The following is an 18,403-nucleotide window of genomic DNA, read 5'->3' as shown; positions in this document are numbered from 1 at the left end:
CAGCTTGTTAGTTAGCTTGAGTTTAAAAGGACAAGACTTACATCTGCATCTTTATTTATAAAGATCTTAAAATGTGGTTTTTGTTCCAGCCAGGGCCTTCTCATTATTGAAGTATTAAATGAGACCCCTGAAGCCTGAGAGCTGATAAGCCACGCTCTTCCTCCACAGAGCTTCCAAATGCTTACATGGAAAAACAAACTCTAAGAAACAACATGTAATCAGCTGGCAGGAAAACAGGGTCATGTAGAAAAAATCTCTGTACTTGGAAAGCTTTCCATACTCACCTTCTCGACGGGTGTTTCGTAGACACTTGACCTTTGGGATCTTGGTAAGGAGCTGGCAGTCCTCAGCTTAGGGAAGGCAAAAAAGACATTTGGGATACATGCATGAATTATTTGGTTTCAACAGAGAGCCCAAATTAACTGTCCTCCTGCTTCTCCATGGGAGGGGAAATTCTGCTTTCACTTAAAATCACATCAACCTGATGGCACTAATCTTGCTGTCTAAAGAATACACAGAAGAGAACTGCCTGCTTGCTGTCCTTCTCAGGCAGCTGAGCCCGTGTTTCCCAATTCTCCGAGCAGCTAGGCCTCCATCTCCCCTGCTCAGCATTTCACAAGAACAATGGGGCATGTGCTGGCAGCATGGCACTGGGCACTAATGAAATGGAGGGAACACAGGGAACCGGGACTGCAAATCACCAAGGTGCCAAGGAAAAAAGAGTTCTGTAACATGAAGTGATCTTATCTGCTCTCTTTGCCCTCAGTGCCTCATCTGGGCATTTCCTGCCATTTGCTCTCATGGCAGTTTCTGCTTGATTTTACTTAATGAAGGCCACTGGGATGTGACCCTGCTTCCTTGGAGACACCATCACATTCACACATGGATGCCTGACTGAGGGCTTTGCTAGCAACTTGCCAGAAACTCCTGGCATCCCTCATTTATATTAGCTAGGGAAGATGAGGGAGAGGGACAGTTACCTGCTCCAGTCCAGGTACCAATGACCACCGAGTCTTTAGCTCTCTGTCATCCTCTCTCTATTCCTGCCCTAGCAGAGGTCATAGGAACAGCAATTTCTGACTTGCTCTTTTTTCTCACTCCATCAAATTCACCCCAGTTTCCATGTTTATTCCATATTCCTTTTCATATCTCATGCCACCTCCTTCGTGCTGTCATCTTCCCACAGACAGAGCACTCTGGAGAGAACACAAAGGCCCTTAGCCAGAGTGCACCTCTTAGCACGTTCTTGTACAAGCATTTCCACTCTCAAGGATATGTGCAATCTAAAGTACTGCTCTTATGTCAGAATTTTGGCAGATGCTGCATCATCCAAGAGAAGTGGCAGGTGCTCTGAATTCCAGAGCATCAAGATTTTGCTGGACCTCTGCTACAGGGGAAGGCAATGCTCTTATCTTGGCCAAGTCACAACTTCAGAAATGAGAATCCTTATTAAGTCTTTCACTCTGCAGGAGTGGAGCACATCACTGCCAGTAGCTACTTGACAGAGATGACAGACTCTCAGTATATTTGGAGAAACTGAGGCAGGTATTAAAGCAGTGTCAGACCTCAAATGTGCTGAAGTGCCTCAGGGAAGTGGCCATATCCACAAATACCCAGCTGCCAGTGAAAAAATAGCTGTGATAGGATGGAGCTTTTAAAAAATCTTTCTATTTACTGAGGAGCATAAATGAGAGTTTCTGGTTGAACCCTGTGCAGAACAGGTACCAGAAATTCATCAGTGTTGATCTGGAGCACTTTGCCCATTGAGAACTGAATTTTTAGGTGCAGAATGTGGAACACTTAGGATTGTTTGTTGGAAGCGCTCAGAAACACTGAACTTAAAACAGCTGAGCACAGCTAGGTACTTATTCAGATCATACTGCAAGGCCCTCAGAAACTTAAACCCTTCATTTCAGAATCCACCATTTTAAAGTTTTTTTGTGGCCAAAGCTCCATAAGTATTTAGCTGCAAAACCAAAATAGCATTACTTCCTTACCTCAGTAGGCCAAGGTGGGTATTCGCAGCTATCTGTAAAGTGTTCTGGAGGAGTAATTATCAATTGTTATAAATGGTACATAACTAGATTGTCCTTGAATCTAGAACACATTATGGGAGAAGCAAGAAATCTTCCATCCCCACCACCTCACAACACAACAGCCAGGAGCAGGAGCAACTGTACAGATGGAAAGACTCCAGAGCCTCCAGTTGGCAGGTCTGGTGGAACTCATGCAGTAGACACTCCCTGTGCCAAGCTGCAGAAGAAGGTATGGTCATGTCCAAAGCAGTAGATCTTCCACAGCTTCCCACAGGCACACCTGGGATCCTAGACACATGGAGGCAGACAGACAGCCTTGTCTTGGCCTGCCTGCAGGACCCCAGGCAGCAATTCTCTGCAGGCTCCACTGCATCCTCTTCCTGTCTCTCGGTCTGTAATTACCTGCTCTGCTCCTGTACACCACTGCCACATACATATCTGTGCTAAACAGCTCACCTAATGGTGCATCATGAAACTTGACAGAGATCTCTGGCAACCAAGCAAAAACTGCCACGCTGACAGAAAAGGAAGACCCAAAGGAAAAAAATAGAGAGGAAGAAGTTCTGGCCTCTGCCATGCACATTAAACACAGAAAGACTTTCTTTTCTTTTTCTCCTGCATACAAGAGGGAATGTGTGAGGGAGGGGGACTCAACAGAGCAAGGAAAAAGTGGAAAAACAGAAGAGAAGAAATAAGTGTAAAGGAAATAGGTCCAAACTTACGATCTGAGCTGCAGTCATCTACCAAAATGATCTCCTGGATGAGACTGGGAGGGGTGCGGTTCAGAACACTGCAAGGACAAGGGAGGAAAAGACACTTTGTGAGCTGCCATAATAACAACAACATTAGGACTGATAGAAATCTGCTGTGCTACGTATTACAGCAGGAATACCAAACTCCAGTAAAGTGAAAGCAGTGACCTTGCCCTTGTAACAGCATTCATTGGGAGGAGCCAAACTGCAAGTGAGAATATCCCAGAGAGCTATGGCATCTCAGCCAGACCTTACAAGAACCCACAGCCAGGAGCTGAGTGTGGACTTGCCTGAGGACAGCTAGCACAGAATGCTCTCTGCCTCTAAACAGAGGTGAAATGGAGAGCACCACCTGCCCCAAGGCAGCTCGATGGCCACTCCCATCTGCCAGGCTCTGTGCAAAATTCATCACTGCTGGGGAGCAGAAAGAGCTGCCACTCTCCCCAGTAAGGAGCTCTATCTCAATGCAACAGGTGAGACCTGCTCAGGCTTTCTCACCAATTCCTTTCTCTGGAAGGAAATATTGCAAATATTCTGGATTTGGATTTCCCCCCACCTTTTGCTTGTTACATGTCTGTCTTTCAAACCAGCACCACACTTGCTGAAAGCATCCCCTTTTCTCAGGTTGGTTGTACCACACCATGTAATACCCTCGGGTCTGCAGTGAGTTTGTATCTGCAGGACACACACAAGGAGAGTAGATAAAAGCTTCTGCCCTCCTCAGAGGTCAAAGCACTCTGGTACCCTGGAGTCTTGAACAGTTTGATTCTGACCTCTTTATCAGCCTCATTTGTTTAAAATGCTTGAACTCATTTTCCACGAGCTTCTTCATGTCTTTCACTTGGCTTTACTACCATCACACAGTATATTCCCCCTTCAAGCCTCCTCCAATGTCTCTATGCATAGGCAGGTTCTCATTAACTTCAACAAGGTTGCTCAGTGATGCTTAGGCAGTCCAATGAAGAGTGCAGCAATGCAAATTTTAATACTAAAAACAGCAGCAAACATGGTCCTCCTAGTTCTAGCAACCTGTCTCATTTCAGTGGCACCTACTGTTCTGTGCAATACTGGAGAAAAATTTCGGGTTTTTTTCTCTTTTGGATTTTGTTGTTGCTGTTTTATATAGGAAATATAAAACAACATAAATAATAGACAACAAGAATAATCTCCTACTCCCAGGAATGAAGCTGTAGAGAAACAAATTACCATCTTCTTAAGTAACATCACTGATGGCTTTGCATACAGAGCCGAAGTTTCCAAAGTTTGGAAGAGTTTTCTGCTTTCTCACACAGCAAAGTTCTGACTGTTCTGCTGCTCAGTATCACATCCCACTCTGTTTCAGATTCACACTGCTTTATATGCCTCTGATAGTATTTGTGTTTTGAACTTACATGTCCCTAGATGACTGAGCTTGCATTTTCCAAAGCTAAATCTCATTTGCTTCTCTTGGCTCATACCTCTCTGGATCCTGTAGTATGGTGGGGTGGGAGGTGAGGGGGATGTTCCTCTGCCATTCTAAGTGCAGCTTCTCCCAGCACTGCCATCATCTGCATATTTTACAGACAAGGTTGCCCTGCTGAAATTTTTGTCTGTGCAAACACAATGCAAAACAACCCAGATATGCTGCAGTATAATGGCTGTAAAATGGCATTCTACAGCTTCTCCCACTAGCCTGACTGTTGACAATGCTCACATTTTCTCCACAAGTTTCAGGTCTTTAAACTCAACATAACTGGGGAAAAAAAACCATTTTGTTCTCTCTTCTTCACCTGTCCACTGATTCTCCAGCAGAGAAAACACATCCCTTGAGGAGTTCACAGCTCATTGTACAGTGCCCCATTCTTCTCTCAGCTCTGCAATAACTTGCTGGGGATCCTTGGGAAAGGTACTTAATTGTCTTTGCACTTTGTCTTGCCATTCTTTTTGATAAGGAGCACAGTAATCCTAATATTTCCCTTCACTGATGTGCAGAGACTGCCATGACAATCACTTCTAGGCAGAAAATTTATTACTAGAATTCCAAAATCCAAATGACAATTGCCTTTCACAGCAGAAAAATGGACTGCTCCCCACTTCATCTCATGGATTCCCTGCCTACTTTGCCTTTTCTCACAGCTTCCTTCTTCTTTCAGTATCAGAGCCCTTACTCTCCTTGCATGACATGACATCAGGACTGCCAATGAGTTTCTCTCCTCTGCTCATCCCCCCTCAGTTCACAGATAATCTTGTTTATTGTGGATGTTAGCAGAAAAACATCTCTTTTCCCCTTTGCTCTGAAATAATATCCTTTTTTGCCATTATTTAAATTGTTGTTGTAATGAGATGTTACACCAAATGCTCTAGCATTACAACAGCATCCTCTTAATCAGAATTTTTACAGGCTCTGTGCATAGGGACTGAACCACTGACAGCTGTTCAAATCCACTGACTTAAAGCCTGACAATTCACCTTTACATTTGCACCAAAACCAAGCAGTCCCTGCAATAGTGACTGAAACCAGAAAGAGAAAGAGAGGGACCAAACAACAAAGCAATTGACTTTTTCTTCTGCAAGAATGGTCATGGCAGCAGAAGTGATGGTATTGCTTAATGACTAATCATGCATAGACATCAATCACACAAAATGCCTTTTGAGTGACAGCTGTTTCTGAAGGAGAACAGTATGCCAAGCAAGTGACTGATTTGAGAATGACAGCTATGTCCTAGAAAGGAAAAAAGATCAAAGAAGGCAAGCAGCTCTTGACTGACACACATCTCCTGCAGGACTGAGGATGCCGGCAACAAGCTATTTGAACTGGCACGTTCACAGGTTTTGTCTGATAGCCCATTTCCCCCTTTGTTTTTTTTCCCTATTCCCCTTCTTAGTCTCTTGCTGGATATTTTTAACCAGTTGTCTCCCTCTACACTGAAAACATATTGCTGGAGCCCACACTAGAAGGCAGGTATGCAGCCCATGCTGCCTCTGGAGACCAGGAGGGACAAGCAACAGGGTGCTTGAGGGAATAAGTTATTCCTCCTCACAGTCACTCCTCTATCTCCCCCTCTCCCTCATACACAAACATTTCTCCCTCCTCAAGGAGCAACAACAGCACAGTGTTCCTGTTGCTTCCACCCAGCAGCAGAGATGCCAGAGACAGGAGGGAGAACCTTGTAACTGCTGAGTTGCCAGAGGCATTTAAGTCCCTATGGTCACACTTGCATGTGGGGTTAGTAAGAAAGATATTCAGATCAGGATCTGGCCTCTACAGCTGCCACGTTTAAATCATCCAGAAATAAGCCTGTAATGCAGGAGTATCATCCCTGGGTCAATTCCCAAGATCTTTTGGTACCAGCATTGCCACTCTGCTGAGTGACCTGGCAGTATCTGGCTCAGGGGAGTGCATTTGGGCTCCCTCTGGGCTTAAGATCAGTTCAATCCCAGTACCCTTTTCATTTGTTTCATTCTAGAATTTCCCAAAGTCTTACAGCTGGCTTCTGACTGCCCAAATTCAGACACTCAAAAGCCACACCTGTAAAGATCTCATGTATGAAAACTTCAACTGGTAATACATATTCTACTAATCTCAAAAGATTAGGCCTCTAAAAATGTTTACAGACATGGAAAATTTTGCTTTTAATGCTGCTCATTTCCATCAGTTTTCCTCTTTAACACCCATTTCTCTTATAGCATCCTCACAGTGTAATTATGATAACTGAAATTGGGGAAAGGCCCATAGTAACAGCAGACTCATATTTAACTTTCACTAGATGCATCTCAAGTGGTTCATTCTAATTTTCTACATAATCATGCTCTACCTGGTTTAAAAAAGCATTTACAGATACAGAAATAATGACAAGCTGCAAGCTGGACCAGTCAGCAGGTAAGCAGGCAGTGCAATTTTATGCTTCCTGTTGCTTAATATCACTGTGGTCCTCTGCAGACTCACAGCCAGGTCATAAACGCAACAGAACAGAACAGTTCTATCGCTTTGATACTTGACTTATCCCAAAGTGCCAGGGATGCACAGTAATTACATAGCACTGGTGCACTGACTGCGTATATGACTTGAGCAACAACTACAGTCACAGCAGTAATTCAGCCTGGCACATTCAGATGAGTTTCGCTGAAAAATGGAACTCTCAGCTTACAGAAGAGGCCCTGAAGAGAGCTGTAAAGTCTTCAAATCCCTCTGTAAGATCAGTGTCAACCTGTAAGTCAGACTTATGCCTATGCCTCTTCTAGCAGTGCAGCTATGACTTCAGCCTTTCCCTCTGTGTGTATGGTTGTCAATCCTTCTGTGCTCAAAGACAAGACTACCAGCCAATGCTTGGTTGTGTGGCACTGCAAATACTGAAGAGCCCAAAAACTCGGTCTTTGGGATATCTCATGAGATAGTGATAAATTATTGACACTTCTGACATGATTTAAGGAAGGAGAAAATCCATCACATGCATTGGCTGTAAAACATCTGGCAGTGAAGACTCCAGCTGTAGCCAAAGGTCTGCGAGAAAATTCCATCCACCATACCACAGCAAAGTGCCACCAGTTCCTCACAACAGCACTCCTCCAGTGGCAGCAGGATTGCAAGGACCAATCTGAACAGATGGCCCATCATTTTTCAAGGTCTTTGTTGGGGGCTCTGGTTGTAGGAATACTCATCGGAGAGACTGGTAATATCACATCTTAAGTGCTGTGTCCAGCTCTGGGCTTTCCAGGACAAGAGAAAGTGGGACATGCTGAAGCAGGCTGAGTGAAGGACCACTAAGATAATTAAGAGACTGCAGGATCAGACATACAAGGTGAGGTTGGAAGAGTTGGGATTGTTTAGTCTTGAGAAAAAAAATGCTCAGAGAGTTTGCTGAGTCTTTGTCCTTGGAGATACTAAAAACTCACCAGAGACAACCCTGAGCAGCGACTCCAGTTGACCTCGCTTTGAGAAAGCCTGGCTTGTTTGGGCATCAGTGACACTCACCTGTTCATTAGTACACATCACTTCCATAGGATCTGGATATCAATTTATCTCTCTGTGTAACACTCTGCTCTGAATATCACTTTCTCCTCATTTGAACTATCATGGTATCTGGCTATTTAATTGCCTGCCTTGAAATTTTCTTACTACCATGGTTTCTCAGCACCTAACTATTTACTGTCTGACCTATGACTGAAATGGCAGAAATCTCCTCCAGCTGCCCTAGCAGCATCATGATTCCAAACAAGTCTGCTTGTTTTCTGGACAGTGACTCTGTAGAACTCATTGTATGGTTCAAATGAAAATGAAATTATAGAAATAAAAAGACAAAAAGTGTTAATGCAAAATACAGGTCTCTGGAAACACAGTAGCACCAAACTTGGCAGGCAGAAACCCAGCCTTCTAGACATGAGGCCAACTTGAAAAAGCCTGTTCTTTATTCACATAGCACATTTCCTTAAGTCCGTAGGACCTGTCAAGGGAAGAAGTGGCAGTGATGAATAATGCATTCCCGTTAGTGATACCAGCAGCTCAACCTTCCACACAGACAATTCACTTGTCCTTCAGCCTCAACAGGCTGTTCCAGGGCCTGCCTGTGGACTTCAGAAACCATTTGAGAAATTACTTAAGTCAGAGAAGGCAGAGGGCATATTTTCTGTGGAAACTAAAAGGAAAAGAGCCTCCCTGGGTTCTGTGGTGGTGATGGAAGAGGGCAGTAAAGGAGCAGCTGGACCATTGCTTTGTGGTATAGACTGCAAGCTTCCATCTACCTGGGGATGCTGACAGGCCCTATGACACCTATTTACTTCGTTAGATTTGGCCACTGCTGATACTCAGATATGAAGAGACATTGGTACAAGATAGCAAGCGTCCTGCAGGCTCAGCAGGGTCTGTGTGCAACGCCCCAGGGAGCACCTGGTGGGCCATCAGGTCCAGCAACTGTTTACCAGCAAGGGACTCTGAGCAAAGGCTTGGCCTCCATGAGACTTGCTCACCACTTTGTGCTTGAAAGACTTGCAAGCTGTGCCCCTGCCCACACTGAGCCAGCCTCAGCTCCTGTAACACATGCCCTAGCAGGGAGCTGGCTGCTTATTTCCATTTATTGAACATAGTCCCTCCCAAGCCTCCATTCTTCAGCTGCACCTAGCAACACACAGTGTTCTCTTTGGTTCCCCCTTCATTCTTCCAAACCAAGCTCATACAGACTGTTCTCACCTGTGGATGCAAGCCCAGCTAGCCTTTCTTGCAGCTCATGATCCCTCCAATCAGAGATATACACTGCCTAATTGCAGATATGTTCTACCCTTGAAGATATGCCCACAATGCCAATCCAAGCCCCTGGCCTGTCCTAGTGGGCCAGCTCGAGAGTAAAACACTATCACTTGGGGAACTGCAGCCACCCTGCTTGTCTAACTGCTGGAAAATGCCTGATTTTCCACCAGAGCACTTCCAGACTCCACCACCCAGGCGCAGCAGCCCAGCTGAACTCACCTCTTCACCGTGCGGAGCAGGGTAGATCGCGCCTCATTGTGGAAGGTGATGATGAGACTGGTGGCTGGCAAGTCAGTGTCATAGTGTACAGAAGTGCACCTGCAGCACAGGAGAGCAGAAGTGTAAGCCAAACATAACCAGCAGTAGCCATTACAGCAGCCTACCTGGAATTTCAAAAAAGAGAGTAATATGCTAAAATCAGAATCAGCACAGTTGAGCTGCAGCAAGGCAGGTCTCAGCAGCTCCTGCATCAAGGCCGGCAGAGCTTAAAAAGAACTGTGCCTTTTGAAAGGCAAAGTTTGGAGGCTGTGATACCTAAGCTCACAAAGCTGCATGCTAAAGAGGCCACATGGGTCTTATAGTGAACTAAGTTTCAATATTGTGGACTCTTGTCCTTCGATTTACCTGTGATTCACATAAAATCTTGTATATTCACACACAGGACAGGCACATGCTAAGGATGCATGGAGCTGGTACACACAGGAATTGCTGTATAAAGCACTTCAAATTCTTTGGACACTAAACTTTACAGAAAGGAAAAGAACAGCTAGTGCTGTGATCTGCCCTGGGGAGCTGCTGAGGCTCAACACTAATAGCACCGCTGGCAATGAAGAGCAATTCCTTCAATCTTCTCATCTGACTTTGTAATGTTAGGTATATACATACATTCTCACACTCAGAACCAAGGATTAACTTGCTCTAGGCTGCTTCTCCCTGTGGAGAACAAAGTTTCTGTGAGGGGAACAACTCACAGATGTGAATCCTGAATCCAATTCTGGCAGATGCTAAGCATGGCAGATTTGGGCTGACCTGCTCCTCCAAACTGTCTGCCTTCTTTACTTCCAGACAGCATCAAACTGCACTCAGTCTGCTCTAATTCGCTGTCTGATGCAGAACCCACACCTACCTTTAACAACTCAAGGCTTCGCAAAGACTGAACCTCCATCCTGAGAGGGAATACAATTCACTTCTTAGACACACTACTTGTACCTCCATATTTACTTACTATTCTTTTATGATTATTGCTAAACTGCTACTGTTTTTATCATCACTTCCCATCCTAGAGGTTTATGACTTTTTCATTGCAATGTTTTATTAAGGGGACAGCAGCTTCATACAACAATTTTCATACAAAGAAACCTTGATAAAGAATAAAGTGGAAAACATGAGACCAGACATGAGACAGACCATATTTAATATTATTTCAAAATAACTCCATGATGTAATGCATACAAAATGTATTAAGGAATCAGGAAAAGCAAAAGAGGCTGGTGTATGTGTTATTTGGGGAAGTCTTCCCAATATTTCAGCATTACTACAGCATCACAGAGAACAAGGACAAGGTCCATGCTTGAAAGATGACCCTTTCTTTGCTTTGGATCAAAGAAACAGCTACGTGCTAAGTCAGAAGGAGCTTGTAGGATGTGGAGACAAGTATGTCCACGCTCTGCTTGGGTGCCTGAAGAAAAATTGGTATGTTAGTGACCTACAGACAAACAAAGAGTCATGTCCACAATCTAACTTGAATCAGCTGAAATAAATCCTCATCCTAAGCTGCCAGCCCAGCAACTATTCCAATATTGATACAACATAAGATACTCAAACGCAGATCGCTCATTCCCAAATTGCCACCCTTTAAAGGGGAGAAACATGGAAATAGGTTTATTTGTTCTGACTATACACTACTTTGGACTCGCCATTGCTCAAGGGAATCCTGGCAAAGCTGGGTCTGAAATGGCCATACATTTGTAGGGAATCACATATATGTTGCTCTTCTGACTGAAGTGCACAAATGGCATGCTCTGCATGCTTTCATAGATCAAAATAAACAATAATTCACCTTTGAAGTGAGTTGGTTTTAGGCCAGGACATGACAGCAGATTAACAGAAAACAGCAATTCTGCACGGCAGGGAGACTTGTCGGTAACATAGGACATGGCACCACTGCCTCCGGGTCACTAGGAAGCCAATCCCAAATACTATGCTGGAGAATAGGAGCACAAGACTTGGATCTCATAACCAAGGTCCCAACTGTTTGCCTTCACAAAGCACTCTGATGGCTGTCAGTGCTGGCAGGCTCACACAGCTCTGTGTCTCCTGGCATCCCTTTCACAGTTTCAGTCAAGTTAGATGCCTGGTTTCCTGCTCCCAAAAGCTGTGAAATGCTGCTTTGCAACCACAGGTAGGTTCTAGGTAGAGTCTAGGACAGAAGTAGACTACTGTACACTATCCTATTACTATCAAAGCTACAGTTTTCAAGACCCAGCATTACCTTTTTGTACTCCAGAAACTACAAAATAGTTATCTGAGCACTATTAGCAATTTAAGGATGAGATTTTTCAGCAGAATAAATTGACCCCCAGTGAAAAAAGGACAGAACAGTAAGTACTTTTCAAGCCAAGAAATACTGTATTTGCACATTAGTTTCATTTCTATGCCAGCAGCCCTCATCCAAGCAGTGATGCTGAGGCTGGAAAGAAGCACCAAACCAGCTTCACACAGCCAGGGCACAGCAGGTGAGAAACACCAGAGCAAAGCAAGGCAGCAACAAAGGTTCGCTTTGCAGCCAGGACAGAGGGATGCTGAGGGAAGCCCTGAGTGTGGGAGCAGCTGGGCAAAAAACAACTGTCTGATATGCAATTTGAGCTGCAGTGGAGGGTTGTGCTAAAACAAGATGATGCTTGGACCTGGAAAAGGAGATACTAGAAAAGTCACAAGCTGAGGCTGAATTAGTCAGAGTTCTCTGACCATCTGAGACCTTTCCAGATGAACCATGAAATTCAGTGAAGTAGTGGACCATAGCTGGCAAAGAAAAACCCAAAATATCCTTTACCAACATTGCAGACCAACACAGGAGGGCAGTGGACTCCCCACACCAAGCAGCAGCTGTGGCTTGGAGCAGGGGCTGCAGGGTACCTGTAGTGCCTGGTGTCCCGAATGGGGCGATCACTGCTGAGTTTGTCACTCTCCAGCTGGTTAAAAGCGTGCTGGCGGTAGGGGTCTTCTCCAGCCTTCAGCACCTTGGAGGACAAGTAAGCCTTTTCGTCAAAACCCCGACGGCTGTTCTTCTCTCCTTGGGGAGCCCTCGTCATCTAGAGCAGAGACAAGATCAAGAGCGTCAGGCAGAGCAGCCAGCCCATGTTTAGACAGAGGGAATAAGTTCAGACACTGCCACACATCTGGAAGTTGCTCAGGTTGGGGGGAAGGCAGGACAGGCAAGAGCTTGGAAAGGAAAGCAGGAAATCCTCACAGATAGGGTGTTAAAACTGCCATCTCCAAGGAAAATTGCAGGATTTGCTATTCTTACTGACTGAGCTTGGGATGAAAGCTGCTGTTCCTGATAGCACAGGCAGAGCCAAATTCCCTTTAGCGCTTGTTACACAGAATGTGTGAGACTGCAGGCATTTGGAAATCCTTCCAGGCAATGAATGTCTGAGAACAGCCTCCAGCCAAGGTGGCTGAAACACAGTATTTTGAAGAAAGCAGTTTCAGCCTTCCAACAATCATTACAGCATACAAACACCCAGGCAGCTGATTTAACAGGTTTCCTGCTGTGCCTTACTCAGATTTGCCCCATCTCACAGATGTCCCTGATACAGCTGAAAGCTGCAGATGAGTGTCTCCAGTATCCCACAAGAGTTAAAAGACCTAGGCCATCCCTCTCCCAGTTTTCTTCTAGCTTTCCTAAGCCACAGAGTCAGTACAATACCAGTGCCTGAAAACCATTTAATGGGGTGATCAGGAGGGAGGACAGGCACAGCTCTGGCCCATGCTGAACTCTTAGGTACGTGATTCTGGTTGGAAACAACATACAAAGTATCAGCTTATAAAGCAATCAATATTGTTTCTACAATAAAAGTAGTTTAACAAATTGTCTGTGATAGTTGTTTGATAGACCAAATCATGAAGAAGACAAAATACTCCCATCTTGGCAAGGGAGTGCTAAAGCACCCTAGAACTACTGCAAGAGACAGATACTGGCACATACACATCTCATTCAATGCACTAGATAATCCTCAGATCTTGAGATCCTTCCATGTAAAATAGCTTGGATACCCTCTAATACTAGGCTTGATCATGTTTCTTTCTCCCTCTGCTAAAGGGCTCCTTTTAGGAATTATAGAGCCCAAGAGATCAGAGAATGATCCCCAGTATCACTTAGCATGTTGGTTGAGCCATCCTAGTGGGTTGGGAAAGAATTCCAAGAGACCCAGCACCACGGCAAATTCCGTAAGCAGGAGAGCGCTCAGAAGGACATTCATCTCTGTACCTTTCTCTGACAAGGGCTACTCTGCAGTGCAGACAGCTCTAGGAAAACCAGACAGTCAGACAACATGATGGCAAATGAATTTCAGCATAGAGAAGTGCAAGACAATAAACATTAGAAAAGATAAATTGAACTACTCATGTACATTGATGGATTTCAAATGAACCGTGACCACTCAGGCTACAGATCTGAGCATCCCCGTGGACAGCTCAAATGAAACCCTGCACTCGGTCTGCCAAGATGGGAAATGTAGCAAATTGAGTGCACTGCAAATGGGACAGAGAAAACTGAAACCATCGTGAGCAGTTATATGAAATCAGTGACAGCTCAGCAGCCACAGCCAGAGCACAAGCTTTGTCAAGCCTATATCTGGAAGGAAGCTACTGGAGGATGAAGAGAAATTAAAGGTTAGGACTATTCCATTTGGAGAGAAGATTAATTAAGTCAGAAAAAAAAATGAAGGGCCCATAAAATTATGCCTAGTACAGCCAAGGTCAGCCTGATGCTCAGATTTCCCTTTCTCAGCATACAAGAATGAGGGAAATGTCTTTTCATGGGAGAAAAAAAGTGCTACTATTTTCAACACAAAGAAATTCCTTCAGCCACTGCACAACCAAGCTGATGTTTATGGATTTGCCCTGGTGTAGGACACTCATAGGCACACTCCAGTGCGTGAGTCTGCCTCTGCTCCACTTCTCCAGGCAGAGTGCCCTGCTCTGACACCCCTTCTCCAGGGACACTGCCACCATCCTCTCTGCCCCTTGCAGCCACCACCACCACATTGCCTGGGCATGGTGCTGGGTTACTGGAACATCTTGGCTACTTTTATGGCTGGTTTCACAGCCTGCTGCCTAGAATCTTCCTTGAAATTTTATTTTCGGTATGATGAGAAAATACTTACTTTCATACCTCTAAAAAGTGAAATCTTTTCTTTCCTTAAATCATACAAGGAGTTCTGTCAAACTTAGCTTTCATTTCTCTTTTTCTTTTTGACCGAGAAAACAATGCTGATTGGCAGCAAAAGCCCAGTTTATCACATACCTTCAAATATTTTGCTGTCATTCACTTGCCCTTTCCTCCTTATCTCTTGCTTCCCCAAGTCCTGCAAAAGCAACAGCTGTTCTTGGTTTCTGTTGCCAGGAACATACCAGAAAATGCTGGAAATGACAACAAACCTTCAGGAGACGTTTTTCTCAGCACAGCACAAGGGCTGGGGGCTCCCTTGTGGGAGCAGAGTCTGGCAGCCACGAACCATCCTACACCCCAGCCAGAAGTTGAGCACCAGGTGGGGGTACACAGGCAGCCCCAGCCCTGGGAATTGGGCACCTCTCTGGGGACAGGACGGGATGGGCACCCACATTGGCAGGGCCATGGCTGGTCAAGGCAAAGCTACTGGGAGCTGGAGACCAGCCCTGCTGCAGTATCACTGGGGCAGCGGCTGTGAGACTGTGGGGTCCTGGCCATGGGAAGGGAGGGGAGAGTCCTGGGGAGTGGGCAGGGACAAGAAGGCCCTTTATTGCCCTCAAGGCCATGACATGTTTAGACTTGAACTAACAGGGGTAATTCCCCTAGATATCACGGTTCTCACATTACTTATACTTCAAAAAGTGATGAAGAGCGATGCGAATTGATTGTCAGTTAAGAGTTAAGTCCCACTTGCAGTTTTATCTCAGACAGTATCTCTTTGTGCTCTCTTCAGCCAGGGAAAACAGAGGATTCAGAGGATGACAGCTAGGAGAGCCTGGCTTCAGCTTCCAGAAAGGCAGCTAATCAATAGATAATCAACAAGTAACCAAACATCCATCTATGAGCACCAAGAAGATAACAAGGTAATAAATAGGAGCTAACTGAGATTTGTCAAGACTGAATCATGTCAGACCAATCTAATTTTCTTCTGTGATGGAGTACTCAGGCTCAAGGGTATGGAGAAGCAGGAGATAGATACATCATGACTTTGATAATGTTTTTGGTAGGGGCTGTTAAGATGTTGTCATTAGCAAGCTAGAGAAATAATAGTCAGGGTGAAGCAACTGCAGAATGGGTGAAACTGGTTAGAAAGCTGCTGCTGGAGCAGAATTATTAGCTGTTCACTGTCAGAGCAGAGGGGCTATGGCAAGAGCAGGTCTTAGGGGTTTGTTCTGGATCCATCACTATTCAGTATTTTCATAAATACTTCAGATATTCAGACACAGTATGTTTATCAAATCCATAGGAAATCCAGAAAAAATCTCAAGGAACATAGGGTAACAGCGTTAGAATTCAAAATTATCTCAACACATGGGAAAAACATCTGAAAACAGTAAATGCAATTCAATAAGGATACTGCAGACCTTTACAGTTCACCAGGCCCATGCTGATACAAAATATGGTAGAGACAGCACAGCAGCAACTCCTCAGAAAAGCCTGAGACATTACAGCTCATTACAAAGCACGCGACAGCAAAGTCAGATTAAAAAAGCAGAGTAAACACAGTCCTGAGTGGAGCCTAGACAGCTATGAACTAGCCTGACAAAGTGAATATAAAGCTTATCTTTAAGGACGGACTTACTTTATCAGATTATTTTCCTAGAACATGATGTTGGACTACAGGACGTTTATCACTGTGGAGTCAAATGATACTTGACAGGAACAGTACAGGTTCTCTGTGAAACCCTGCCAAAGGCTGTGAGAAGGCCAGACTAATGTCTACCCCCCTCTTTCTTGTCTCTTCACATTAGCACCTCTCACTTCAGGAAGAAGTCAATATAAGCAGAATTAGCTTTGGTATATTAAAGGCACAGTATGTACAGCCGAGTGCAGAGTCAAGACTTTTACCATCCCAACAGGACAGTTCATATCCCTAAGTCCCTTATGTAGTTACACACCCTGTATCCCCATGCTTGGGGCCGGAACTACAAGTGCAAGTTAGAGAAGAAGAGCCCAGTTCCTTATGACTGATGCTCTCTGATAGATTAAAAGAAAAAAAAAAGTGGTACATGAAAGCAGAAATAAAGATGAATAGGCATTGGAAATGTGAGTGTCTAGACTAGGGATTAGCAAACAGTTTGCACAAATTAAGATTTGTCCCAACCATTGTTGAGATCTCCAAAAAAAATTCACATATCAAAATTTCAGGAAATACTATAAACCTTCTAATCTTATTTCACCATTTCTCATTTTCACATATGCTTTTCCCTCTCAGTGACATAATGGACCCAGATGCTCTTCTGCTGTTGAAAGTATGTTCTTATTTGTGTTTTGATATGGTTCAAGAGACCAGAAACTATTTAAATAGCAAAATTAACTTTGTAAGAGAGGGATTAAGGGAAAGGAATTAATGCCATGCATGTCTGTGAAAACTTGAGAGCCTCATTTCTCGACTAACACGGATATTCCTCTAGGCCTGATTCCTTGTGAAACAGCAAGACTATAATACAGACAGTGCCATTCATCTCTGTGCATTGTCACAGTCTGCCATCAGACACAAGCACACCAGCTCCACATCGTGCTAACAGCCACTAAAACCATAGCTGGGGAATTCAGGGTCCCAAGATGCTTTTTTTTTTTAACAGCAGGCTTGGCCAAATTCAAAAAGAATAACCATACTCCAGGGGTCATGAGGAATCATTACTTAATTAGAGTAAGGTATGTAAAACTCTCAAAGGTAAGTGCAATTAATCATTTTACAATTACTGTGAAATTAGTCCCACACCAGTTTTATGTGAGAGGACGTATACTTTGCAGCTCTTGCTGTAAGAACAGGTGTCTAGTGCCAGTACAACAAATGGAGCAGGGGATGCCATGCTTTTCCTTTGTTTTAAGCTCATTTTCACAATTGCCTCAGCTCTGTCAAACCCCATAAGTGAAAAGCATCAATTCCAAGCCATTCCCAATAAGTGTCTTTTTGAGGAAGACCCAACTGACCAGGAAGGTCTAATTGACCAATATGGACACAGAGCTAGCCAGGGAGTAATAACTTCACCAAACCTTCTTCCCTCTTGAGGCCCCCCTTCAATTTACCCCACTGCCACAGCCTCACACACTGTCACTTGTGTGACTCCCAACCCAGCCAGCACCTCCCTCCCACCAGCTCTGCATGACCAACTCCCCCCACCAGATTTCTCTCCTCTGAACTGGTTTAATGCCAATTTCAACCCATCAAACTGAGATAGAAACTTGCTGGCTGTACAAATCCTCATCCCTCAGAGCAAAGGTCAGAGCCAAGTCACCTCTACAAACCCCACTGGCGCCTGCATGGGGTGACATTTCTGTGTGGGCTCACTCCACACGCTCCATACACTGTCCCAGTGACCTGAAGACAAGTCCCAGAGAGGACAAGACAGCACAGCACCACCATGAGCAGTGAGTTGCTGGGAAGCAGAATAGTGCTTGGGGATGCTAAAGAGACAGGTGCTGCTCAGACCTGTAAGCCATACACTGGCACATGGATGGGCTATGAACGGCACAGATCACAGGCAGGGTAGGACAGGGAGCTGTAGCAAATCCCCAGAAATTCCAAGGGAGCAAGCTACTCTCTATGGGCTGAACCTGCAAGATCATGTGAGCTAAACGCCTGTTGCCAAAAGCATTTGTTTTAGAGGGTGTGCTCCATTTCCAGTTGGGACTAGGAATCCCAGTGTGTACATAGTTTTTGTTATGTCTCATGAAATAGTCTGTACACTTCTCAAAAAAACTGCTCATAGTCCTCAGAGACAAAAGACTGTGCCTGACAGCACAAGACCTGTTTTATTCATGCTTTGTTAAACTGTGTAAAGCATTTTAAATGTGGTTTGGGAACCATGCACTTATGGAACTTCCACTATGAAATTTTAATAAAAATTACCACAGTTAAATAGAACCATCACTGTTCTTCTAGAAGTGCAAGTGCTGACAGCAGAGCTGAGAGACCAATTTGAATGTTTCACTTGTA

The 18,403-nt window shown here is 44.5% G+C and overlaps 1 protein-coding gene across 3 annotated transcripts in view; it reads right to left on the bottom strand.

Moving 5' to 3' along the window:
• The window catches only part of GALNT16 (polypeptide N-acetylgalactosaminyltransferase 16), a 72,623-nt gene that overhangs the window by 22,918 nt on the left and 31,302 nt on the right, over window positions 1–18,403 (bottom strand). For all 3 annotated transcript variants that reach the window (XM_085062158.1, XM_085062159.1, XM_085062161.1), the window contains exons 2-5: window positions 12,144–12,319; window positions 9,228–9,326; window positions 2,759–2,826; window positions 285–350 (exon numbers count right to left, since the gene is read on the bottom strand). In XM_085062158.1, coding sequence (XP_084918284.1) covers window positions 285–350; window positions 2,759–2,826; window positions 9,228–9,326; window positions 12,144–12,319 — 409 coding nt within the window. The remainder of the gene's footprint in view (window positions 1–284; window positions 351–2,758; window positions 2,827–9,227; window positions 9,327–12,143; window positions 12,320–18,403) is intronic.

Source organism: Lichenostomus cassidix, chromosome 5 (assembly GCF_008360975.1).
Source record: "Lichenostomus cassidix isolate B80296 chromosome 5, HeHo_3.0, whole genome shotgun sequence".
Lineage (NCBI taxonomy): Eukaryota > Metazoa > Chordata > Aves > Passeriformes > Meliphagidae > Lichenostomus > Lichenostomus cassidix.
This window is presented reverse-complemented; position numbering and strand designations above follow the sequence as displayed.